A 27,693-nucleotide genomic window follows, 5' to 3' on the forward strand; every position below is an offset into this window, starting at 1 on the left:
CAGTCTTGAAATTACCAGAGCTTGGACCAGGAGCTGTGTAGCATATTCAGACAGGAAAGGTCTGATTTTCCTGATGTTTTGAAGCGCAAATCTGCAAGACTGGGCGGTTGATGAGATGTGTGCAGTGAAATTATGCTGGTCATCTACCACCACTCCCAGGTTCTGGGCTGTTCTGGTTGGTGTTAGAGTAGCTGAACCAAGATGAATAGTGAGGTTGTAGTCAACTAATGAGTTTGCTGGGTTCACAAGGAGTTTTGTCTTGGCAAGGTTGAGCTGAAGGTGTCATTCCTTCATCCAGGCTGAAATGTCAGAGAGGCAGGCGGAGATACGAGCTGAGACAGTAGGGTCATCAGGCTGGAACGACATGTAGAGCTGCATATCATCTACGTAACAGTTGTAGGAAAAGCCATGTGCCTCAATGACTGGTCCAAGTGATGTGTTGTGTACATCAAGAAAAGGAGGGGTCCAAGCACTGATACTTGAGGAATCCCAGTGGTCAGCTGGTATGTCTTGGACACCTCTCCTGAATACGAACCTCTCAAGAGTTTTAGACAGGAAGGGTAGGAGAGAGACCTGTGGGATTATGTGTTGGCTTTCCACGCATTGGGGTTACTCGAGCCTGCTTGAATGTACTGGGAAAGTTTCCAGTTGTGAGAGATGCATTGATAATGTGTGTGAGTGCGGGTAAGATCGATGGAGAGGCAGCTTGCATAAGATGGGAGGGGACAGGGTCAAGTGGACAGGTGGTAGAATGGTTAGAAAGAAGCACTTTGGAGACCTCTGTTTCGGAGAGAGGAGAAAAAGAGGAAAACAGAGGATGGTATGTTGGAAGAAAGTAGCTGTGGGTGTTAAGTGTAGAGAACTGGCTTCTGATGCTCATTACCTTGTCAGTAAAACACGTGGCAAAGTCATCAGCAGTCAGAGAAGTAGTAGGATGTGATGGAGGAGGATAGAGAAGATCCCGGAAAATAGTTTACGGGAATCTAAAGTGTTACTGATCTTGTTCTGGTAATAATCAATTTTAGCAGCAGAAACTCTAGCGGTAAAATAGTAGTGATTGAGACATACACAGGTCAGCAGTGCCACTTTCTCTCCGCAGCTATCAGCTCGGTGATCACAAAGTGTCTCCGACAGCCAGGGGCTGGAGGGTGTGGCACGTGCTGGCCTGGATGTAAGAGGACAGACTCTACTACTAGACTACTTTGTAGCTTCAAGAGCATTTGTAGCTTCAATTAAAGAGGGCTGCTCAGGGCCTGGGTAGCTCAGCGAGTAAAGACACTGACTACCACTTCTGGAGTCGCAAGTTTGAATCCAGGGCGTGCTGAGTGACTCCAGCCAGGTCTCCTAAGCAACAAAATTGGCCCAGTTGCTAGGCAGGGTAGAGTCACATGGGGTAACCTCCTCGTGGTCGCTATAATGTGGTTCTCGCTCTCGGTGGGGCGTGTGAATAGCGTGAAGCCTCCACATGCGCTATGTCTCCGCGGTAACGCGCTCAACAAGCCACGTGATAAGATGCGCGGATTGATGGTCTCAAGACACGGAGACAACTGAGATTCATCCTCCGCCACCCGGATTGAGGCGAGTCACTACGCAACCACGAGGACTTAGAGCGCATTGGGAATTGGTCATTCCAAATTGGGGAGAAAAAGGGTGAAAAAAAAAAAGAAAAAGGGAGCTGCTCAATTAAAAAGAGCAATGTGATGTTTTTGAGTATTGGGATATTCAACAAAGAAAGAAAAGTGTAGGACTTGATGAAAGATTGAAGAATCATGCAAATATAAGACCATGAACATGTATTACGTATGTAAATAGCGTGAATATTGAATTTGTGATAACATAGTGTCAAAAACCACAAAAAGTACATTATCTTTTATTGCCATTTATTTAAAGGAACTTTTTTTGGTAAAATATAAATACAAACGATAGCGTATGTAATTACAAAGTCCGAACACTTCTCCAAAAACAACAACACACGTCAGATACAAGTTACTGAATAGTCAACCCATTATTTACAAGTTCAAGCATTTCTTTGCCTAACAAAGCGTCAGATTAGTATTTTACAATTACTTTAATATTTTACAAAGAAAAACCACATTAAAATATCTTAATTTCTACTCATAAATAATTGACTGTAGTCAAAGCAAAGCTCACGTACAGGGTACGAAATGGCTTTGTAAGTTAGAGTTTAACACTGAGACTGAAGAATCCCACACTGGTTACTGGTGAACAACATAAAAACGTCTACTCCACCTGCGCGAGGCAGTCGAGTTGCTGAGGAAAATCTCTGATGAAGTGTGCTAATTAACTCTCGATGAACCGAAGGGTCTTTCAGCCTCTGTACATCCAAAGAGCAATTTCTGACGTCAGTGTAGACGCCGCAATTAAAACACCAATTCAACCCCAAATATATTTACACCAGTTCTCTGAACATTGTAACTCCAATTATAAAATAAGACCTGACCAAACAAGACAAAAAGGCAGCACATATATATATATCTATATTTATATATATTTATATCTATATATATATATTACACACAAATAAAATACAGTGACTGTATATATAGTTATATTCCTATTTAGAAAACATCTCTTTAAACGAAAGAGTTCCTTGTTGTGAGCATGGCTCCGTATCTCCAAGTTAGATGAAGACAGTGGTCCATATCTCGAAGGTCCTCTTTGTATATCTGCAGAATGTACACTATGCACAAGTTTGCATCGTCACTGAGAGAATTAGTACGCGAGGACAATACAAGATGATGAAATACTTTTAAAACTTCTCATAGCCAAACAGAAATATTGGTTGCGTTGGGACCGATTTCTTTGGCTCCCAGTCTAGAAGTTCCTTGAAATGTGAAGAACCATCCCAGAACATCTTTGTCCTCGACTTCTAGTGTTCCTTTGGGTCCGTCCGAGTGTCGTTATGAGTATACGTATATGAGCGAGGTCTGGATGCCGGTTCCCAGCGGTCATCCAGACATTCGAGCGATGACCCCAACAGTGCCACCAGCTCGGCACTGATTTCCACCAGATCCAAGAGTTCCTTGCTGTCGGGCATGAATCCCTCGAGCTCCTCCGGACATGAGAACAGTTGACTGAGAGACGCCTGCTTGTAGAATTCCCCTTCGGCAATCGTCACCACCTCGATGTGTGTAAATGTGGCGCGGAAAGTTCTGGCAGACATCTTCAGACGCTTGAGAACATCGGAGAGCAGCAACCAGTTTCTAGGTCTGAAAAGATAGAGAGATTAATTTGAGATTTAGTTTTTATTCCAAGGCAAGTATTACTTATTATTGTTTATCTCATTTTTGCCTGAAAGACAAAAGAATATGCAAAGATGAATTGCTTTGAAAGAGGCTAGAATACAGTGAGCTGTCACTTGTACCTTTTGTGGTGCAACAGCTTGTCACTGGGGTATTACCCTCAAAAGGTACATACACTGTACCTTCTTTACACCTTAAGGTACTAAAATATGTACCTTTTTGGGACAGATAAGGTATAAATACATTCCAAATGACAAGTAAAGGGAACAGTAGGTGTACCTTTGAGGGTACTGTCCCAGTCTTGTTTTTTGGAGAATTCAAAAAAAATTTGGTGGGGTCTTTCTTGAATCAAGAAAAAAAAAAAACATCTGACAATGGGGGAAGAAAAACTTGCCCTTGAGTCAAGTTTTTTCCTTACCTCATTCGTAAAACATTTTTTCTTGTTATGAGCCTAAACTTACAAAAGTTTGATTTCTCTGAAAACAAGACTTTGTAATTTTCCTTCAAGTAAATGTATCTTCTTTGACTTTTTGCAGTTAACTTAAGGGGCTTCTTGGTCTTGACTTGGACTTGACTAAGGTGGACTCGAACTCTACACGACTGCATAAGCACATAAGCATTGTCGTGACTTAGCCAGATATTTTAAAGCTAGCAACAACTAACACAAGACAAAACAAAAACACGCTCGTACACACCATGTCAAACACTTGCTCTTGCACGCACATTCAGATAATTTGACAAAATAACACAAACATTCTCAAGACCTCGCTCAGAAACACAATAGGCTATGCACACACAAAGTACCTAGACCAAGCCTGTCAGACACAGACACACGCACACACAGCGGGGAAAGCGGTAACAGGCAGCGCTCAATCGATGACACTTGAGGCGGTCTGTGGCTCTCGCGGAGATCTGAATGGAGTGGGAAGGGGGAAAAAGAGAGAGAGAGAGGGAGGAAGAGCGGGAGAGCGAGAGAAGGGGGAGGTAATGTGAGGAGAGCAGAAAGCCATTAATACTGCATCAGCCAGCAGCGCCTAGCGAAAGAGCGAGTGAATGAGAACGGGGAGGGGAGGCGACCCAGAGACAAGCACAGACTAAAGATTATACACAACAGTGAGCGCGGCAGCTGAGCCTGGGAGCAAGAGAGAGAGAGCGGAGCGCGCTAACGGGAGAAGGAGAGCGTGTGGGAGGTAATTAGCTGTGTCTGTTTAGCAGCGTGTCACTAGACTGTCTCTCTCTCGCTTGACTCGTGTTGTTTAACTGCAACGGGTCTCGCGTCTGAACTAACGCTGTCACTGACTGTCACATTGCCGCCCAACATGACACATTCATGCTGTTTCCCGGGTAAACATCTGCCCAAGGTACGAGTTCCCACCCAGTGGGTCAAAGCTAACTGGCGTTAATTGAAGACCAACTACTATGCAATATTCAACAGCCTGATAATGATCAAACTCAGACAAACAATTACTAATGTCCTGGATGCTCGTAATCTCTATGGATGAATTTATCAATTAAAAGAGTCACAGAAAACAGCTTCGCGCACTCAAAAATGGACTTATGACGATGAAACTTGGACGAACAATAAGCAATGCCCTGGTTGTAATCGCCATTTCTGTTGCTGAATTTCAAAGTAGGAGAATCCTTTTAGATCAGAACAAAATGGCGTCATGCAATCAGTTGCGCAATCTACAATCTTTAATCTGCAATCTACGATCAAATTTTAACAAAATATCAAACGATCAAACTTTAACGAATGTTTACCAGTGTCCTGGTTATTAGCAGTTTCCTGGTTGCAATCACCATTCCTGTGGTTGAACTTCTAATTACGAGAATCGGTTTTAATCAAAACAAAATGGCATCATGCTATCAGTTATGCAATCTACTATCTTTAATCTACAATTACCAATGTCCTACTTATTAACAGTGACCAGGTTGTAATTGCCATATCTGTGGCAGAATTTCGAATGACAAGAATTTGTTTAGATCAGAACACAATGGCATTATACAATCAATTGTGTAATCTACTATCTGCAATCTACAAACAAACTTTAATGAACTTTTTCCAATATCCCGCTTGTACTAAACATCATTATTGCTAAATTCACCAATAACAACTATCCATTTATCCGAATCTGCGCAATCAAATTTTGACAAATGTCTACCAATGTCCAGGCTGTAATCTACATAATTATGGCTAAATTCCCAATTTAATTCATTTGGATCACATCGAAACAGCTTTGTCCACTCTACGATCATTTAATAATGATTTAACTTCATGATTACCAATTTTCTGCTTGTAATCTGAATCTCTTCTGTTATATTAACCATTTACAAATGTCCATACTGATTCTACTACGTAGAATCTACAATCCTTTAGTAATGATCAAATTCATTTAAATAATCAGAATCTCTATGGCAAAATTTTTACGCAAATCAGTTTGGAACTGAAAAATGTTTTTGTGCATTCAACGATAGCTCTGTGGAACTGTTACCAAGGTCCTGCTTGTATTCAGTATCTCTACTTCTAAATCGCCCAATTACAAGAAACTATTTAGATCAATCTGGCTAGTATACTTCCTAATTTGTGCTGATGTTAACAGATCTTTCAATTGAAAAGAATTTCCACACTCTTTGTCTCGCTACCTAGTAGTAGTTAAGTTCAAAAGGTCAGCTTTAGGCTCTTACCCCTGTGAAAGCGAGACCTGGATGTTGTAGCACGGCAGTAAAGGTCGGTCTGAGAACTCAAATTCGAACACTTCTCTCTGTTTGTCCTCATCTTCGCCAGGGCCGGGAGGGTTGGCCAGGATGTCGTAACCAGATGAATCATCAGCAGGCTCTGTTAGTTAGAGAGATGGGCATTGATTAGAAATGTGAGATGGTGTGAATTATGGAATCTCACACACATACTCTCCCTTTCGCAAGTGTTTCCGAGAGCTTCCAACGGATTCCGCTCCCATGATGTCCCTACAGATTCCTCTCCCTCCCTCCCTCCCTCCCTCCCTCCCGGATTCACACCGAGACATGCTTTTCCGAAGCTTCTCTCATGTCACTCTCTGAACGTGCTCTCCTATTTGCACTCTCTTCCATTAAGCACTGCAGGAAGAGCTGTGTGTGAAGCCACTTCACTTGTTCGTGTGCACTAGCGGAGCTGCACACACCTTGGAGCAAAACACAGACAGAACAGAGACGCCTCGCTAGCTCTTTCCCCCGAGCTCATTTTTACAGCTTGGATTTTTCCAAGGCGGCACATTTCCGCAGAGCAAAGCTCCCAAAAATAGATGCATGGCTCACTTACACACCTCCCTGCACTCCTGGTTCTGTTATCCCAGGAATCCAAGGGAAAATGTGCAGTAGCACTGGGTTTGTTTTCGCGAGCTGGAATCAGGCCCAGTCACACACACGCAGAGCGATCTGCTGATATACGGCAGCCAGGGGAACTCGTGCTACGCAGCTAGAATTCGTTTTAAAAAGAGCAATAAAAAAAAAATGCAGCTATCCATTTATGCCACATGGTGCCAGATCTACCATCTAGGAGGACTGAGAGATTTTTAAATAAAATGCTGGTTTGGTTTTTCCCCCCATCTAGATTCCAGACTGATGCTATTTATAATTTTAAAAAAAGCTCATACTGACCGATACCGACATGGGGACCAATATATCAGACTATATAACTACTACTGATCATTTCAAACCACTAATATTAACCAAAATCAATATGCGTCACCAATATTTAACAGCTCTCTTTTCTGATCTTTGTGGACAAAAAACTATAATATCGGTCCAAATATACTGATACAGATAATTTAAAGAATCATTACATTGTCACTACCAATATGGTCTGTGATATAACAGACCAGAGTCACAAAGCAACAAAGCAAAGTTGACACTTTTCTTTTGTTATTGTAGATAATTGAAATGATTACCAATATTATAAATTATGATGTTTCGCATCCTTTAAGAAAAAGAATAACATTTAAACTACAACATCAGTCTATATTGAAGCAAATATCAGCCTAATAAGACTGAGAACTAGAGGATTTCTACATAAAATACTGTTTTGCTTTTTTATTTTCTACATCTAGATGTTAAGCTAATATCGGCCTAATCAGACTAATGATTATAATTAAAAAATAATAATTATTGCAGATATGGCGAACAATATATCGGGCTAATGCCAGGGCAAACAGACCAGTCACAATGCAACAAAGTGACATGGTGACAATATTTGCTTACTTGTTAAGCCAGATAACCATTTGATTGCCATAGTGTAAATCTATAAGTGCTCTAATTTTGATTTCAAGTTATAGTAAAAAAAAAAATTTGAAAAAATAAAATCTCCTAGCCATTTTGCCCCATGGGGCAGACACCACAACCCAGAAGACAAGGGGATTTTTAGATACAATTTTTTAAGCTAAAATCTTTTTAAAATCTTTTTCAATCAATGATCATGTACAAACATTGACAATTCCCACTGCGATTTACCCTCAGGTATTTGCCCATCTCTCCATCTGTCTTTATGTGTGCGTGACTCTCTGCGATTTATCTTTCCCTTTGTTTCTTTCAGCTGTCACTCTGGAAGCATTGTGCGTTTCGGTGAATTTGTGTTTGAGTGTGAAAACATTACTCACCGCACACTGCGCTGCCGTAAAACTCCCAGTACATACTGGGATCGTCGTCTGCTCTGCCCTGCAAGTCAGCAAAGTAATCTAAAAAGAGAGAATAAGAGAATATCAACGATGCACACAGGATAACAAACAATTAGCTATTCTAAATCTAAATTTTATGCATCACAATATAACTCTCAATATTTTAAATTAATATTGTTGTGGCTCTTTAAGCATTCAGACTACAGCTCCATAGGCTAATACCAGCCAATTGGTAAAATATTTGCATAAAAAAAAAAGATAAATGCTAATATGAACCAACACTGATATGTGTCACCGATATTTAAAAATGTTCTTTTCTGGTTGTTAAGGCCAATAACTAATATAGAGTTGCTGAGTGTTACAATACAGCTCCAATCAAGAATTTAACCTAATATTGGCCCAAACACATGGATACCGATATTATAAATTATCTGTTCTGTCTCCTTTAAGAAAAAAAAAAAAAAAGATTTACACTACAACTACAGTCTACAATGAAGCTAATATTGGCCTCATAAGAATGTTGCCGATAATAAAATGGAATAAAAAAATTATGTTAGTATGATGTGATACCGATACGGTCATATATATCATGCTAATGCGAGAGCAAACACACCACAGTCACCGAGCAACAATTTTCTATTCTGGTTGTCATGGCCGATAACCAATATAGAACTGCAGATATTATAATCGTACAACAGACAACAGTCACCAAGCAACAAGTTTGAAACTTTGTTATTGTAGATAACAGATATGATTCCCTATAACATAAATTATGCTGTCTTGCACCCCAATTTCTTTTTTTATTTACAGTACAATCCACATGAAGCTTATATCGCCTAATAACACTGATTAAAAATTGTATAAAAAAAATACATGTTAATATTAGACAATATCAATACTGTCACCAATACTTTAATATATACATACATTCATATCCATGATGGTAAACAGACCACCAAGCAATAGAGCAACAATTGTGTTCTACAGAGTGCAACGGCTCTAAGATTGTAAGTGCTTGTGGTTGTGTGCTCAGATAACACTTGGCGCTGCTTTGCGCAGCCAGCGGCGAGTGGAGCCGCATTTGCCAGTGCAGCCATTAACTATTCCACCCAGAGATTGAGTGAGTGAGTGAGTGAGACAGAGACAGAGAGAGAGAGAGAGAGAGAGAGAGAGAGAGAGAGAGAGAGAGAGGGAGAGAGGCTGATTAGAAGGCTCCCACAGAGGGAAAACAAATTTGGGGAGGGTCCGTAAATCAGCGCAGCAGACAGCAGAACGGGACATGCCTATTGATTTAAAACACACACACACACACACACACACACACACACACACACACACACTATGCTGGCCTGCGCTTCCAGGTCGAGCGCTCTCCTGCCTCACGAACTCATGCATAATCAAACACACACAGTCAGTGTGAACCTTCACCATGTGACTGAGCTGCCCTTTAACTGCAGGCCTGAAGCTAATCCACACACACCCACACACACACACTAAGACAGCTTTGGAGGTGAAAGAACTTGCGTCGGCCATCAAGAACAAACGTTAGCTGTGTACAAATTGTTTGCGCTGCCCTCTATTACAGCTTCAAACTTTCAGACCATTAATCAAGTTACCGACTACCGCCACCAAAAACAAGACGACTTCTCCCATCGACAGAGAAAAAGAGAGAAAGTCCATCTCGTTCTACCCGTCACGGCGCGGTTGTGTTTGGGTGAGCGGGGTCAATGTTAACATGCTCACAGGAAAGGCCATCTCGCTAAATGCCACGTCTCGTGTGATGCAGTCTTCACATGCACCATGAGCACTGCTAGTCTCTTTTCATTCGAACGTCTAACCTTGAGTATTACAACTTCACCTCAATGCAAATATCGTTCACACAACAGCGGCAGCAAACAGCTCAACACGAGGTCAGTTCTCCAGAAAACGATTATCACAATTACAAGATTCTCTACCGACAAGCTGATGATTTTGTTTCAAGACCCCATTAAATGGCTTGACAAGCACAATTTGAGCTATATTTATGGGCTACTACGGGCGCAGCGCCAACAAAAGTGCCTCTTGTAAGAAACCCCTTTACGTTTTTTGATTGAAACCTGTTTGGTTGTAAAGAGCAGCGTCTTTAGTTTCGTTTGATATGCCGCTTTAAAAAATCCATACATTTTTCGTGTGTCCGCACACTGATAAACATGAAGTCCACATATGTGGAAAATGGGACATTATTCCCTCAAAAGTTGAAAAAACATGTTTTTTGAAGATCTTTCAACATTAACACATCTGTGGATCAATTTGCTTCATTTTAATATACATTTTGTAATCATTTTGTTTTGTTATCACTGTAAAACAGGGTTTTATTCATTAACATTAGTAAATGCATTCCTATATATTTACTGTGAATTTTCACACTGAGAATAAATGCATTCATGCAAAAGCTGAAAAATGTAGCTTTAAGAAGCTTTATATGGAGTTAGGATGAAAATAAGGTGCATTTCTAACTGTTCTGAGACCAGTGCAGACAGATGGCACACTGAAGGTTAAGATAATCACTAAATAGGGAGCAAGGGTACATCCTATAGCTTTCAATGCAACCAAGTGCATTCACTCCTAAAATCTGACCAAAAATTCAATTTCAGGCTGCAAATGATTTTTTAACCACTCAACATGTTTGGCAGTCATGGGACAATGATAATCAGTACATAGATTCAGAATTTTATAATGCTACATTTTATATGAACATAATTGGCAGTGATTTGATGATGCTGGCCATTACTTCTAATCAGAATTATTTGTTCAGCTTTATCAAATTAAAATCGGCTGTAATGTCTATATCATCTCAAAAGCATTAATAACCAACACTCCTGGATACATCATAAACTATTTGATGAAAAAAAAAAAAAAAACATTTCTATAGCTTGGTATTAATTAATTTCACAACATGGTCTCGCTGTCCACATATGTGGACATAATTTTTTAGGAAAACTATTTGATCAGAATTTTTTTTTTTTTTTGCTTGTTTATTAGGTGCTACTAGTTACAAATCAAAAAGGGAAATGGAAAATGCACACAGCATTCACGCAGGGGTCTCAGATCACGATTGGTCAAAAACACACGCCAAGAACAATCCCATCATTCTAGTGTTTGACTTTTTGTATTTGTGTAATTACTTTGATTTGATTGATTTACACAGCTCTTAAACTGAAAGAACATGGACTACATCACAGTAGACACTTAAAATGGTTTAAAATCAAGGGCTTCAAAACTTCTGGCTTCTGTCAAAATTGCTGCTTAATTTGAGGGAAAAACCATAAAAGCACTAACCCATGTTTTATCTCAGATGACCCAGATTAGACCTTGATTACAATTCAGATTTTTCTAAATGTTGTTGTGCAAGAAATCCCGTACACCCTTGAAAACAGATGCACTGAACAAGACCAAATAAAGACACGCACACAAACACACACACACACATAATCCTTTCGGGGGAAAGCTGATTTGATGGTGCTAAAGGCTTTTCCTCCGCTCCAGCTGTTGCTTAGTAACCAGATAGGCAAGCGGAGCCACGGAGATGAACCCTCCACCGCTACGGGAGGGGAATTCTAGAGATGGAGGCGGAAGAGAGAAAGAGCACTCTTACCGGACAGAAAACACTCCATTTTGTCGCTGTGGGTCATCTTGAGTAAGCCGCGGCCAGAGTATGTAGCTAGAGTCGGATCGGCGCCGTACGATAGCAACAGCCGGACCACGTCCAAATGATCGTTTTCCACTGCATCATGGAGAGGCCTTTGAGAAGAGAGCGAAACATTTAGATCAAAAACAGTCAACAAAAAACAAAATAGACATAAACATAACAGCAAATTTAAAGGTGCTGTAAGCGATTTTAGCGTTCTGAAGCTTTCACGTGACTGAGCCGTTAAATTATCCATGCCCCCTCATTCAAAAACCCCACCCTCAAAAGACAATTTTGAGACCAAAACAGAGCAAAAGAGCAGCACTGTTTGTTCCTGTGGCTGTCAAATTCAACAGTGGCACAATAGCGCCTTACCGCACCTTTAAAAGACAATATGATGCGACATTCAAAATGCATTTAGTTTTCACAATACAACGGATTTGTGAGTGAAACAGAAAATTATGCGGGAACAATGAAGGGTGTCACTTTTTATAATTTTTTTTTGTTAAATTCAATTTGATTGCAAATGTTAGACAATGATATTACTGATTCATATTTTGTTCGTTATTTTTCGTTATTTTGTAATATTTTGGGGTTAAATTTATGATGCAACTTTGATTATGTCAGTAGAAGTTGTTTCACAGTACAACTTGTACATTTTCATAGAAAGTTAGTAAATAATACAATGAGCACTGATGAATTGTTAACACTAAGTCCAGGAAGTAAATATGGTAAATTTTGATTTCACGTTGTCTTTAAGACATCCTCAACTGGGGCCTGGGTAGCTCAGTGAGTATTGACGCTGACTCCCACCCCTGGAGTCGCGAGTTCGAATCCAGGGTGTGCTGAGTGACTCCAGCCAGGTCTCCTAAGCAACCAAATTGGTCCGGTTGCTAGGGAGGGTAGAGTCACATGGGGTAACCTCCTCGTGGTCACGGTTAGTGGTTCTCGCTCTCAATGGGGCATGTGGTAAGTTGTGTGTGGATCACGGAGAGTAGCATGAGCCTCCACATGCTGTGAGTCTCCGCGGTGTCATGCACAATGAGCCATGTGATAAGATGCGTGGATTGACAGTCTCAGAAGCGGAGGCAACTGAGACTTGTCCTCCGCCACCCGGATTGAGGTGAGTAACTGTGCCACAACGAGGACCTACTAAGTAGTGGGAATTGGGCATTCCAAATTTGAAAAAAAAAAACAAAAAACATCCTCAACTGGTGACGGTTTTAAACAATCAATCAAAATTATACTCTGAATTTCAGTTTAGAACAGTTTAACAAATCTAACAAATTATCAATTACTAAATCTTTCCATAATTACCTTCATTTTGTCTGTTCGAACTGCCCAATAAAACACTCATTAAAAGCTGTCAGTGTCATTCATCTTTCAGACTGGAATCAGGATGCTAAATTAAATTGGATTTTTAAGTGTACACTAAAAACAGAGATCTCATATGCTTAATCTGCTCTTCGTGTGGTAATTTTCCAAGCTAAGATGCTTGGCATCTTCTGTTGTTGTAAAGCCATTATTACCAAACATATAATTACTGACATTGAGTGTGTGCGCGAGCACTTGCCCGCAAGTGCAATTATCAGTGCTGCAGTGACACGCATGTATACGCTCTCAACCGCAATAAAAGCAAAGGAAGTCATGGAAACCAGTCCTACCCCAAGAGCAGCGTGAGTGCAGTGTTTTATTCCTCTACGGGTTTTCTTGGTGCAGTAATTGGAGTAGGGTTTGGAATCAAATTAAATATAATGAAACGGAATGATTTTCATGACGTTCTGTACATTAACATTTTTTGAACGTCAATCGAAGCAGCTCCTGAATTAACGTCATACTAACTCACTGAATCACAAGTGATAACTTTTGGCCAAATCAAATGTGAAATAAACCAATAATTGTTGTAAAGAATCAAGAGAATTGTCTTGGGATCAGAACCAGAATCGTTAAAATTCCCTGCTAATAATTGAAATGTCGTACCTGGTGCCGTCTTGCGCACTGCAGTTGATGTCGGCTCCATGCTCCAGTAAGTGCTGTACGATGGAGAGCCAACCACGGGAACAGGCCTCGTGGAGCGCACAATATCCCGCATTATCGCGATGATTCACATCGCACACTTTATTCTCCAGACAATACAAAACCACCTCCTACAGCGAGAGAGAGAGAGAGAGAGAGAGAGAGAGAGAGAGAGCGAGAGAAAATGACGGTTACTATGGCACAGCGAGGAATGAAATTCATTAAACACCATTAGAGAGAGACAGGGAGCAGGCAGACAGTTCTGCCCAGAGCTGATTATTGATGTGTGAGGTATCAAGGGTTTTACAAGTGAATCCTGCCTAGAGCCTGCTGTTCACTTTTTATACGAGACATCTGAGATTGCACAGAGAAATGTGTGTGTGTGTGTGTGTGTGTGTGTGTGTGTGTGTGTGTCTGACTATAAGATGCAAGGGTGTAGGAACAATTTGAAAAGTTGGGGAGACTTATTGTGGCTGTGGTTCTCAACTGGTTTTTGCAAAAACCAGGATGCTAATTTTACATTGGACATTAATTGGCAACCCAAAATGGTATTCAGATTGGTTATCATAGAAAAGACCCACCAGTTGAGAACTAGTGTGTCTTTGAAATGTAACAATTATATCCCAAAAAGGGGGGGATTTCAAATGCAGAAATTTCTAAAACTGGGGTTTAATTTAATTCTACAGTCATACTTACGTAAAAAGTCACAACAAATGGAAAATTACAGCAGATTTTTAAAAACAACATGCAACAGCATTTATATCACGCACACACTGATTGAAAAGTGGGCTGTTAATATTTAATGTGTTAATATTTTCCCAACCCAAGCAACCATTGTTTCACCCGTAACAGGAGAGTATCGCCCTCATCATTCCATTTTTTTGTCTGGATCATGTCAAGATTGTGAAATATTCTGGATGGCTCAATAGATTATCAGAAGACTAAGAGAGTTCTGTTTTAAAGTTTAGTCTAGTCTGAAATTTCTAAAAGCAAGGGGATGAATAAGAAAAAGAGAAAAAATTACCACAGATTTTTAAAGTCAACATGCAACGGTATTAGGGTGAGGGTTAGGTTAGGGTTAAGTAGGCTGTTATTACGGGCTAATGTTTTTCCAACCCAAGCGATTGTTACTTCACCCTTAACAGGAAGATATCAACTTCCACCAGTGTTTTCAGGAACAAATTCATCCATTCCTTTTTTCTTTTTTTCTTTTCCCACACAATTTGGAATGCCCAATTCCCAATGCACTCTAAGTCCTCGTGGTCGCGTAGTGATTCGCCTCAATCCGGGTGGCTGAGGATGAATCCCAGTTGCCTCCGCGTCTGAGACCATCAACCCGCACATTATCACGTGGCTTGTTGAGCGCGTTGCCACGGAGACATAGCACATGTGGAGGCTTCACGCCATTCACCGCGGCATCCACGCTCAACTCACCACGCGCCTCACCGACAACAAACCACATTATAGCGACCATGAGGAGGTTACCCCATGTGACTCTACCCTCCCTAGCAACCGGGCCAATTTGGTTGCTTAGGAAACCTGGCTGGAGTCACTCAGCACGCCCTGGAATTCGAACTAGCGAACTCCAGGGGTGGTAGCCAGTGTCTTTTACCACTGAGCTACCCAGGCCCCCAAATTCATCCATTCCTGATTTCATTTGCATTCTATCTTTTCCCCCTCATCGAGGATCAATTGCCAATTTGTGAAAAATTGTATATGTCTGTTTATAAAATTTCTTCTGTTTAGTTTGAATTTAATTGTCAGGACATAACATTTCAGAAAGATTCTGGACTGCTCAATAGATAATGAGGAGACTAGGAAAGCTCAAAATGGGAACTTTAAATTTTTGGAATTATTTATTAACTTAAAGTTTGATTATGACTTTAGAACCCAATATGGGACACCACAATAACAAGCTGCAAAGATCAACAAAAAACCTTTGTAATTCTGCTAGATCGCCATTCACACACACTAGTTTAGAATATCATTAGAAACTGTCTAAAATCACTGAGAACCCTTGCAGAATTAATTGGAGAGCTCTTCTGTAAAGTCCCTCATCCAGCGCACCGAGCCCGTTCCTAATGTACAATGCAACAAAAACAAATGCACACACAGATGGGGTTGAGAGGGGAGGGCTGGTGGCCACTCGGTGCTCAGACGAATAAGGGCATTAGGATTCAGAATGCGTAGTGCTCGCACTTCAACCCTGGCAGTGTCTGAGAGAGCGCATTCAACCCCTCCCATGACAGAGTCGCGCAGTGGTACGACCCACCCCATGCTGCTGCCAGCAGCTCTGCCTCGCGCTTCCCGCTGGCTCCGTATCCAGGATACGGCATGCCGCCGGCACGAATTCAAAACAACGAGCTGTTAGCAGGGGCACCGAGCCGTTAACGAGCCCAAACGGGAAACTCTTGCACCGCCGCAGACGTTACCATCAGCCGGGAGATGCGAACCAAAAGCACATGGAAGGTACACACACACACACACACACAACCGCTACGCTCAATTACCGAAAGTGAGCCGTGGTTGAAGGGAGAATTTCTCTATTTACGTTTATATTTCCATCACCTCATTCCCTTTCCAGAGAGGTTTCTCGTGCTCTCCTGCCTCAGGGAGTACCTCAGTGGGGATGTTTGTAGGCGAGAGAGCAGAGAGTTACATTAAACAGACAATAAAGCTGTTATAGAGCCTAGAGAGCAAGAGTTGTTGCTGATTGTCCCTCAGAACTGCTCTTTGCTGTAGTGTTTCCTCCCCATCTGTCCCTCCCTAAAATGACTTCCAGATTACAACTGCAACCAATGCATCATTCGAGACACCTAACCCCTTCACAAGAGCAATACCGCAAAACAACTTTCAGGCCAGCTAAAGACTGAACCCAACATGCAACTATTCTACCACAATCCACATTATAAAAAATAGAAGAGCAAGCACTACGCTTTGTGTAGGAAAAAACAAAAACAAAACAGAGACAGATAGAAATAGAGACAGGAAAAAGGGGAAACTTTGCAAAGCAGACCTGAACTGAAAACAGTCTGGGTCACTGATAGTCTGCAGTCAAATTCTGATGCTGGCATTACTTCGGCCCACCTGAAACCTGTGCTTCAATTTTGAACATCTAGAATTTCACGACCAAAGCTGTAGAATTCTAGAATTCTATGACTGTCAATAAAGAGCCACAGAATTCTGAGGCAGGGAAGTTCTACAATTCTTAGCCAGCTGATAAAATGTTTTAAAACTTCCTATAAAGAGTTCAAGAACTCTGTGGCAGTTGATAAGTGTTCTAGAATTACGAGACAATCAATAAAGAGTTATAGATTTCTAAGCCAATCAAAAGAGTTTATTTTTATTTATTTTTTGAGAGTTTGAGGCAGTTGAGTTCAAAAATTCAAGCAGCTGATAGAAGAGTTCTAGAATTTTTAGGCAGCTGATTGAGTTTTAGAATACTGAGACACTCGATATAGAGTTCTAGAATTCCGAGACTGTTAATAAAGAGTTCTACATTTGAAACTAATCAAGAGAGTTCAATAATTATGAGGAAGGGAAGTTCTAAAATTCTCAGGCAGTTGATAAGAGTTCTAGAATTTTAAGGCAGCTGATAAAGTGTTCTAGAATTCTGGGACATTAGATGAAGATTTCCAGATTTGAGGCAGTCAGGAGAGTTTCGAATTCTGCGGAAGTTGATAGAATTCTAGAATTCGGAGTCAGTTGCGTTCCGGAACTCTGAGACAGTCAATAAGGAGTTCTAGATTCCCGAGGCAGTCAAGAGTTGAAGAATTTTGAGGCAGTTAAGTTCTAAAATTCTGACACTGTCAAAGAGTTCTGAGACCATCAGGAGAGTTCTAGAATTCTGAGACATTCAATAAGGAGTTCTTGTTTTAAGGCTGTTGATAACGGTTCTAGAATTGTGTGACAGTTAATAAGAAATTCTACATTTCTAAGGCAGCCAAAAGAGTTCTAGAATTGCGGCAGATTAGTTCTACAATTCTGAGACAGTCAATAAAGAGTTCTAGATTTGAGACAGTCGATTAAGATTTCTAGATTTCTGAAGCCATCTATAAAGACTTCTAAAATCCTATAGGCAATTGATAAATGGTTCTTTAATTCTGATGGAGTTGAAAGAGTTTGAGTTCTAAATGAATGTTTTTTAAAGTTTGACAGCTTAATCATCCTCTGGCTCCACACAGTGCTGACGAATGTTTTATTTTTACACACAACTCAAGAAAAAAACCTACTTCAGACTGAATAGACGTCACATTTCTTCGGAAAGTGAGAGAGATACAAAAACGACAGTGAGAGAGCAGACAACAAGACAGCCAGCATGATATGAGTAGAGGGCGAGAGAGAGACGAAACTCCCTCAGCGTGGTTTTTAATTGAGAAAGAGCCATGGCTGGAGTGGGAGTTTTGATTACAGAGGGAAAAGGGTTGATGTGGCCTTCTCACAACAAATGCACCATTAACGGAACAGGAATTTTACCTGTCATCCTGACATGTTTTTCAACAATCTAAAATGGCATAAATGTTCTTTAATGGTTAGGGTTAGTGCAAAAAGCTTTTTACAAAAATAACAAGTATACGGTATGTCCCCATGTAGCCAAGTAAACGTGTGAGAGAGTGTGTTTGTCAGTCGAAAGCCTGTGTCCTGCTTTTTGCTCGGACTTGGCAGACAGTGAAAAAAACAGGGTGCGACACACACACACACACACACACACACACACCACACACAGTTAACTGGCTGTCCCACTGTGTACACTCACACAATACAAACATATTTCTCACACTAGTGTTTTTATGATGAAATAATTCCTATTACTCAATCAGACCAGTTATCTAATTCTAAAAAATCACGTCCCAAACAATCTGAGAAGGGATTTAGCACAGATTGAGCTGCAGTGAACACATGCGACAGGGTTATTTAAGGTCACAGCCTGTGTTTTGCGGTCACAATGTAGATCAAAAGAGCTGCCTTGCGCAGAAAGGATGGAATCTTATTTTGGATGGAATCTTATTTTGTACGCACCCTTGAATGAACAAGCCTGAGTGACGGACATGCTCATGCAGTCAAGTGTGGAAAACACGCTGGTTTTTCCACTTGCGCTTGGTGAATGCATGTAATGCAAGCCAAAATGACTCAATCATGCATAGAACCGCACAAAGGGGCCCAGGAGTTTCATCAAACCAAGAACGGTTTGTTCTGAAGCTGCATGCTCATGAGAAAATGGAAATGAGAGATAGAGGGAGCGCTCAGAGCGACGTGCTGTTTGTATGTTTACCGCAGTTGCGCTGGGACAGAGACGGAATGCCATGTTCAAGTGTATGAACTCTCTCTCGCTCTCTTGTGCTCCCTGACACACACACTCATGCAGCAGCTGTGTTGAAAGGTTCGGCCGTGCAGTCATGTCATATTTCAGAGCTCTGGCAGCGCTGCGGAGCAGCTCGTGGCTTAACACACAGACACGCACACACATAGCGTGCTGGCAGCTCAGCATGAAGCTCTCGGCTTATCTCGCACACACACAGCGAAAGAGTGACTTCCTGTCTGAGAAAGGAGGGGGGACGGAACAAACGATAGACTAGAAAAAAACAAAAACACACAGACGGAAGGTCTGTCCCCACCTGCTAAGGGCCAACACGAGGACCTACAGGGGGAGGGGAAAGAGTGATCAAGAGAGAGAGAGAGAGAGAAATTAAGAGGGAGGGAAGGATTATGTTTCATCTCGCTTCCTCTGAGACACACATGCACAGATCGGCGCCGAGTGCCCTCCGCTGTGCGCTCCACCGCTCCCCTGCCGTATCAGCGCCGCACGCATGGCCCCGCGAGAACAGCCGCCTTTAACCGGTGTCACCAAGCGCATTTATAAAGCCATTAGAGCAGAATTAGACCCCGAGTGCCGGCGGGGAAAATCACAAAGCCCTGCGACTCTGCGGTAACAAGTGCCCACGCTCTCAGCAAGCACACTAGCAGAAGACTATAGCTCTCTCCAATGTTGGAAAAACTAATCTAGAAAGTAGTTCTAAAATAGTTAAGCCATTTGTTTAAAAATAGTACAGCTTTTCGTAAAAAGTTGACCTATTAGTAAAAAAAAAGTTGCGCTATTCGTGAACTATAGGTTAGCTATTTAAAAAAATAGATTAGCTATTCGCAAACAAAATAGTTTAGCTATTTTTTTTTACGTTTGTTTTGTATTATTTTTGTTTATGAATAGCACAACTATTTTATATACAGTTTAGCTACTTGGAAAAAAATACTTGAGCTATTTGTAAACAGTTCAGCTATTAGTTTAAAAAAATGGTTGTTCTATTCATAAACAATAGTTTAGCTATTTGCAAACAAACAGTTCAGCTATTCATAAAAAATTATTTAGCTATTCTTTAAAAATAAATAGTTGTGCTATTGGTAAACAAACAGTTCAGCTATTCATAAAAACTGTTTAACTATTCTTAAAATAGTTGCGCTATTTGTAACAATAGTTTAGCTATTCGCAAAGAAACAGTTCAGCTATTCTTAAAAATAGTTTAGCTATTCGCAAAGAAACAGTTCAGCTATTCTTAAAAATAGTTTAGCTATTCTTAAAAAAAATAGTTGAGCTGTTCGTAAAAATAGTTTAGCTATTCACAAAGAAAGAGTTCAGCTATTAAAAATTAGTTTAGCTATTCTTAAAAAAAATGGTTGTGCAATTGGTAAACACTAGTCTAGATTTTTGAAAACAAGCAGTTTAGCTATTCATAAAAAATAATTTAGCTATTCTTTAAAAAATAGTTGTGCTATTGGTAAACAAGCAGTTCAGCTATTCATAAAAAAAGTTTAGCTATTCGGAAATAAGAGTTTTGTTATTCATAAAATAAATATTAGAGCTCCTTGTAAACAGTTTAACTATAAGTAAAAAAAGACTGTTGCTATTAAAATACAGTTAATTTAGTAGAGATACATTTTATAGCCATTTGTAAACAGTTTAGCTATTAGGGCTGCAAACTAACGATTATTTTGATCATCGACTAATCTAATGATTATTAGAACAATTATCGACTATTCGGACGATTATTGCAACGATTAATCATTAGCTCTTAAACGATTATTCAGCTTGTGCCCCGACTTAAAAGGTTGTATTAAACGTGCTTACTAACAATAAAGAGGACAAAATCATCTTTTAAAAATACCTCTAAATGACATTCACTGAATTAAAGCGAAAAAATACTTTGTTTAATTCAGTAAAGTAATTCACTGCAAATAATCCTATTATTATCAAGTGTTTTTGTCTTTTTTTCCATTTAAAATAGTCTAAAAATCCTTAAAACAAGATACATTTACTTGAGAAGCAACATATAAGATATTTAGACTTGCTTTAAGAGAATGTATCTTAAATAAGTGTATTTTGTATATAAGTGTATTTTTTCACTTGGTTATACTTCTGCGAGTGCAGTAAAGACAAAATATACTTATATTCAAGATCTGTTCTTTAAAAACAAGTCTAAATATCTTATATGCTGCTTCTCAGATTAATGCATCTTTTTTAAAAGGTTTTTAAATATTTGTATTTTTAATATTATATTCAACATTCTCAGATAACAATATTCTCTTCTGCAGTATAGCTGCTAAAGAAAATGTACATTGTTTTAAATGAGTTTTAGATATTTATATTGGAAAACAAGCCAAAACAAAAACAAATCAAAAACGTATTTTGTTGCAGTGTGTAATGGGGCGAAGACTTCCCCCTCTCTCTCATCTTTCCGTTCACTTCAATCCATCTTTAACTCTCAAAAACACAACTCTCTCTTATTAATAAAGCTGCGTTTTGCCAATTTTCTTCACAATAAGAAATGCAGAGTGACATATATTATGATTCAATAAGTCACGAGCCATCACGTTATAATCTAGCTGCATTAAGCGCGCGCACTCGAGGGATGAGCGTCCCACGACAGAGTGTACCTCAACCGGGTGCAGTTTCAATCTCCCCCCCTTAGATAGGGACACTTCACGCAGCTCAAAGAAGAGGCGCTGACCACACAGAGAAATGCCAGTTTCCGTATTATTTGAACTTTAATAAAGCTATAACGCATTAAATAGAACTGCATTAAAGATGTAACGCCAGGGTGTTTCCTTTAAAGGCGCTCGACACGCAAATTTTGCTTAAGCTGAGCGTCAGCTTCGGCTCTGCTTATTCCACAACAAGAGTGCTTCTGTATTTACTTTTGTATTTTTGCATTAAACTTCCCTCATACTTTGCGATCTACATCACCTGATGCTGTTTGGAAAGTTTAGAGTGCGTCTAGACAATGAGATGTGTTTTCTTCCTCTCCTCAGACAGGCGCGAGCTGCAGTGCTGCTCTTGTGTGCAATCACTAGAGTTTCATATGATCTAATGTTACATTAAGATCAAACGACTATTTGACAACGAAAATTTGTGTCGACACTTTTTTATTGTCGACGTTGTCGATAACGTCGACTAATCGTTTCAGCCCTATTAGCCATTATAAATAGTTTAAGAAAAAGCCTCTGTGGGATAAACAAACATTTTTTTTTTTTTTTTTTTTTAGCAAACATTAGATAAGAAATGTTTAAATGCTACTAGCCATTTCTTCTTTCCAGTAGAATCAAACACACATTTTAGTGGACAGACATGCACAAATACCTCTCTCTTCAAGGCCCTGTTAATGGCGAGTGTTAGCTTGGGCTGCAAGAGATTGGGAGGTGTGTGAAACCAGCAGCTAATGGCTTAAAACCACGCATGTTTAGCACCTTCAGCCGAATGATTAATTAATGTGCAGATTACGGAGAGCAGTAGGTCCAATCAGATCGCTGATTGGACCTTAATGGCAAAGAGCCATTCTGCCTGAGAGCAGAATTACTAACGGAGTCTAGCAACTGCTGCAGAATCAGATCGTAAGGGAGATGGGACACACTCACACATAACAATAGGTTTCAATCGGCACACAAAAGCCAATTTTCATAGTCATAAGAGTCATAAAAGGAGGCAGCAATGAAAAACAAGTGTAAATAAAGCAGTATCATAACGTAAAAGGAACGTCAGTGTTGGCAGAGTGTAAAGAATTAGATTTTGTGTGTGTGTGTATTGCAGTAAAAGTTTGAGGGCTAAATGAAGGCAAGGAAATGCAAACAAATGAAAAAGAGACACTGGGGGAAGGAAACTGTAAAAGTGTGTATAAGTATGTGCCTGAAAGTCTGTAGGTGTGTGTCCGTGTATGGGTGTGTGTGTGGGTGTTCAGAAGTACACATGGAACCATCATGTAACCACAAGGTCATTTCCAGCAAACTCACAAAATAACTTCAAACTAAATAAAACAATGTGTTCCTGAAGCTCAACAGGTAGATTATTGCGCTTACAACACCAAAGTCATGGATTTGAATCCCTTCTAATCAAATGCCAGAATGCACACAGACACGTTTATATAATTTGCACTCAAATGCACTTCAAGTCACTCAGGATATAAATGTCTACCAAATGCATAAATATTAATGCATTGGGACGGATCGTGACATCACACGTTTAGAAACCTACATTATAACAGAACGAGAAGCATGCAGAGAGTAGTAGATGGAAAAATGGGATAAACACACACACACACACACACACACACACACACAAAGAGAGAATCTCTGCAAGCATAAAACTAGCTAGATTTCTGACACCACACAAGTGTTTTCTGTTCTAAAATAGCACCCCTGCTTCATACTAAAAACACTCCGCACAAAGCAATGCGAAACTTTCTCTTTCAGTGGAATTCAAAGCACCGCTGCGGAGCGAGAGAAGAAAAGGGAGGGATGGTTTAGGAGAGAGAGAAATCATGCGCTCGCAGCAGTAATCGCTCATTTCCTGTTCTCCATGCCAGTGCTTTCAGACGCACTGCCGGAACTAATCCAGCTCCCCATTAATCTGCACAAATTGGACACGGAACACCGTGCCATTCCAGAACCGCGGAACCACCGTATTCCAGAATTAAAATTCCAGAACAACTGGGAGACTATACAAAACATCTAGACCAATGGATGTGCCATTGTATTACAAAATTCTAAACACTATTGTGGTACAGAAATACTGAAATCCAGCATATTCAAGAGCGGCAAGGAATTACCGAAATTCAGATTCACCGTATTTACATGAAATCAAAATTATAATGTCGCTGGTCTTATTACTGTATATGCAAATCATCCATGTAATTCTAAAGAAAAATATGTCCATTTAAATGTAATTTCTCCACATCTTAAATTACTTTTGTGCTGACGTAACCAAGGCCATAATGGTATGGAAAATGTATATCAACTTATAATAGAAAGTCAATCATATAATCAGTCCAATCAAATTCTGACGAAACAAAATCCCGTCCAACTTTATTACCTTGTGTTGAACTCTGAAATGTCACATTACACAAGTTAAGTGCATTATGAATGTTGTTTCAGGTTGTTTTGTTTATAAAAACAAATAAAATTGAATTATGCGCTTACTACAGAAGTCTATGAGGCAGCTGTTGTGCGCTTGTGCATAAATTGTGCATAAAGTGCTTAAACATACTTTTTTGTTCGCTTGTTTGATAATTTTACAATCTGGCGAATAAGTCTAAATTAATTTCAGTGCTAATCAACAAAATTCAACAGATTCTGTCGAAAGACCTTAACTTTTATTTAAAGTAGAATATTCCTTCACTACCACCACAGTGTTACAGAAATAACTAACACACTACCGACATTCGAATAAAAGAAACTCAAAAGCGGCAGACTTCACATAACAAGATCAGAGACAGAGTGGAAAGGGTTAAGGCTTTCCGGCAAGATAGAGAGAAAGCACAAGGACAAGACCGAGAAAGCGTACAAGAGAAAAAAAAGTGCGTCTGCGAGAGAATGAATGCGAGTGAAAAGGTTCTGAGTGGGAGTGCAAATGCCGAACGGAGAGAGAAATGAGACGTGTATGTGTGTGCGTGCGGTAGAGGAGAAAAAGGGAGGGAGAGACTACGCCGCGCGAGAAAAAAAGCCTGTTTGTGTGTCGGTGTGTGCGTGCATGCAGCAAGCGATCGCTCCATGGCTGTCAGGGGGCTCTCGCATGTCAGACTCAGTCTCACGCAGAAATAATGAGATGCGAACAGAGCAGAAGAGGGCAGAAAGAGAGAGAGAGATGGATGCCGTCTCATTCCGCTCCCTAGTTCGCTATGGCAGACTGCCGTACAGGACACCCAACTCCAAACGTTATGAGCCAATTATATTTACGGCTATATTTGTTTATTTAACTGCAACATGATTACGAGGTTGCACAATAAAACATAGCTGCTATTTATGAACAATGTAAACATTAACAGTCTCCATTGGAGCTGTTAAAAAGTACAGTGCTGTTATGAAATATGCGCTTGCCCTGCATTGTTTATCAAACAAAACAGATAAATGTATAATTAATGGCGTTCAAACTTAAAACAAACTGCAGAACATAATGAATACTGATATACAAATACTGATGAAGCTTCTAACAACTGCATTTCTTGTTTAAAACTAAAAAGGCAGCAGAAAACGCACATTTACCTCATATCCCAGACGTGCTGCTCGCTGCAGTAAAGTCTCGCCTGCATTCTTGTTGACGATGAGTCGGCGAGCTTCGGGCGGCATGGGTCGACTGGCTGGCGGCTCAGCCGGCACTGGAAGCGCGGGGGCAACCACAGGTGTCGGTATTTCAGGGACGAGGCATGGGGGAGTTGGTGGTGCCGCAGGTTGGTAGTCCGGGGAAGGAGGGCGGGGTTTTACTGGAGATGACTCGTAATCAGAAAGAGATGCAGGCCGTTTCTGGGCGGAACGTTTCACCACCTGCAGGAAAAGAAAACTAGTTACATTCGAATGTAAGACAGATCACAACAGCACGATTTTCCAAGTCACAGATTTTGGCGTCACAAGCGGGATAAGAAACACAAAGATGGAGCCAAAGACAGAGTGATGGAGTTAGGGTAATTAATCACAGCCACAACTTCATAGCCAACACAGTGGTATAATTGAGAGACAGAAAGATCTTAATTTGAACTCCCTCTATATCAATTCTTTATCCCAAGATCTATCTTTTACTCTACAGCAACCCTCTGTAATGTAACTAAATCACTCGCATACGTGACCAAATTTCACGCTATGCGACTAAAATATGTCTTTGGTTGTCACTAAAGCGTTACAGGCTGGTAAACTTACAGATTTCACTCTAAAGACGAGATCCAAGCAATCCATGTGTCATTAAATAATGTCTCTTCTAATACCCTTTGTTCTTTACAGTCAGATGTTGATTAAAAACAACAACAAAAACATTTAATTCTAATCACACACGATAAAGAAACTGTGCAAATACTCTTTCGTTAATATGCACTCACTGGCTGATGCTGGTAGTCTTAAAGAAGCAGAACCGATTTAGCAGGTGTTCTACATATCATTGTAAATACTAGTAAACAGTACAAATTATGCAAGTAAACAAACATATAACAAAAATATATATGCAACATTTTTAGGCAATCTCAAGATATTTATTGATGGAACAGAATGAATTTGAACATTTTTCAAAAGCTAAAATGTGACCAATATGATGAAAAAGTAATGATGAAATATAATTTGTAAAATGAATATTTTCTAATTGTACCTAGATGGGTTAAAAGGTGGGTTAGAAGTTCCCATTATAATTACTGTTAGAGCATTAGCTGAGAATTTCTTTCATATGCAAGCAAAATGGACATCGCAACAGAAATATACCCATATGAATCAATAACAAACTGAATCGAAATAAAAAAAATTGAGAGCTTGTGAATCAGAATCAAATCGAAAAATCTGTCTCAATACCAAGCCCTAGTTCTCAGTGTATTTGTGTGCATGTAAGCATGCTCAGTTTAAGTGCTGCATGTAATTTTGTCTTATACTGAAAGATAAAGACAACTAGAAGCATGTCATTTGTGACATGAGTCATTTTTCCAACAACTGTTTACAGACAGATTGTTTCATTTTTAACTAACTGTATCACAATTCCAGTGGGTCAGAACGTTACATACACTTAGTTAACTGTGCCTTTAAGCAGCTTGGAAAATTTCAGAAAATTATGTCAAGCCTTTAGACAATTAGCTTTTGATAGGAGTTGTACTGAATTGGAGGTGTACCTGTGGATGTATTTTAAGGTCTACCTTCAAATTCAGTGCCTCTTTGCTTGGCATCATGGGAAAATCAAAAGAAATCAGCCAAGACCTCAGAAAAAAATTGTGGACCTCCACAAGTCTGGTTCATCCTTGGGAGCAATTTCCAAATGCCCGAAGGTACCACGTTCATCTATACAAACAATAGTACGCAAGTATAAACACCATGGGACTACGCAGCCATCCTACCGCTCAGGAAGGAGATGCATTCTCCTAGAGATGAACGTAGTTTGGTGTGAAAAGGGCAAATCAATCCCAGAACAACAGCAAAAGACCTTGTAAAGATGCTGGAGGAAACAGGTAGACAAGTATCTATATCCACAGTAAAACGAGTCCTATATCGACATAACCTGAAAGGCTGCTCAGCAAGGAAGAAGCCACTGCTCCAAAACCACCATAAAAAAGCCAGACTATAGTTTGCAAGTGCACATGGGGACAAAGATCTTACATTTTGGATAAATTTCCTCTGGTCTGATGAAACAAAAATGGAACTTTTTGGCGATAAAGATCATCATTATGTTTGGAGGAAAAAGGGTAAGGCTTGCAAGCCGAAGAACACCATCCCAACTGTGAAGCATGGGGGTGGCAGCATCATGTTGTGAGGGTGCTTTGCTGCCAGAGGGACTGGTGCACTTAACAAAATAGATGAAGGAAAATTATGTGGAAATATTGAGGCAACATCAAGACATCAGCCATGAAGAAAGCTCAGTCACAAATGACCCCCAAGTTTACCTCTAAAGTTGTGGCAAAATGGCTTAAGGACAACAAAGTCAAGGTATTGGAGTGGCCATCACAAAGTCCTGACCTCAATCTTATAGAAAATGTGTGGGCAGAACTGAAAAAGCATGTACGAGCAAGGAGGCCTACAAACCTGACTCAGTTACACCAGTTCTATCTGGAGGAATGGACCAAAATTAAAGCAACTTATTGTGAGACGCTTGTGAAAGGCT

At 40.1% G+C, this 27,693-nt stretch overlaps 1 protein-coding gene across 3 annotated transcripts in view; it reads right to left on the reverse strand.

Annotated features, from left to right (window-relative positions):
- Positions 1 to 1,873: 1,873 nt before the first annotated feature.
- The window catches only part of bcor (BCL6 corepressor), a 56,311-nt gene continuing 30,491 nt past the window's right edge, over positions 1,874 to 27,693 (reverse strand). For all 3 annotated transcript variants that reach the window (XM_051694587.1, XM_051694588.1, XM_051694586.1), the window contains 6 exons: positions 25,116 to 25,394; positions 13,557 to 13,723; positions 11,544 to 11,689; positions 7,892 to 7,969; positions 5,949 to 6,099; positions 1,874 to 3,230 (listed from right to left, as the gene is read on the reverse strand). In XM_051694587.1, coding sequence (XP_051550547.1) covers positions 2,891 to 3,230; positions 5,949 to 6,099; positions 7,892 to 7,969; positions 11,544 to 11,689; positions 13,557 to 13,723; positions 25,116 to 25,394 — 1,161 coding nt within the window. In that variant the 3' untranslated portion in view covers positions 1,874 to 2,890. The remainder of the gene's footprint in view (positions 3,231 to 5,948; positions 6,100 to 7,891; positions 7,970 to 11,543; positions 11,690 to 13,556; positions 13,724 to 25,115; positions 25,395 to 27,693) is intronic.

This window comes from Myxocyprinus asiaticus, chromosome 50 (genome assembly GCF_019703515.2).
Source record: "Myxocyprinus asiaticus isolate MX2 ecotype Aquarium Trade chromosome 50, UBuf_Myxa_2, whole genome shotgun sequence".
NCBI lineage: Eukaryota > Metazoa > Chordata > Actinopteri > Cypriniformes > Catostomidae > Myxocyprinus > Myxocyprinus asiaticus.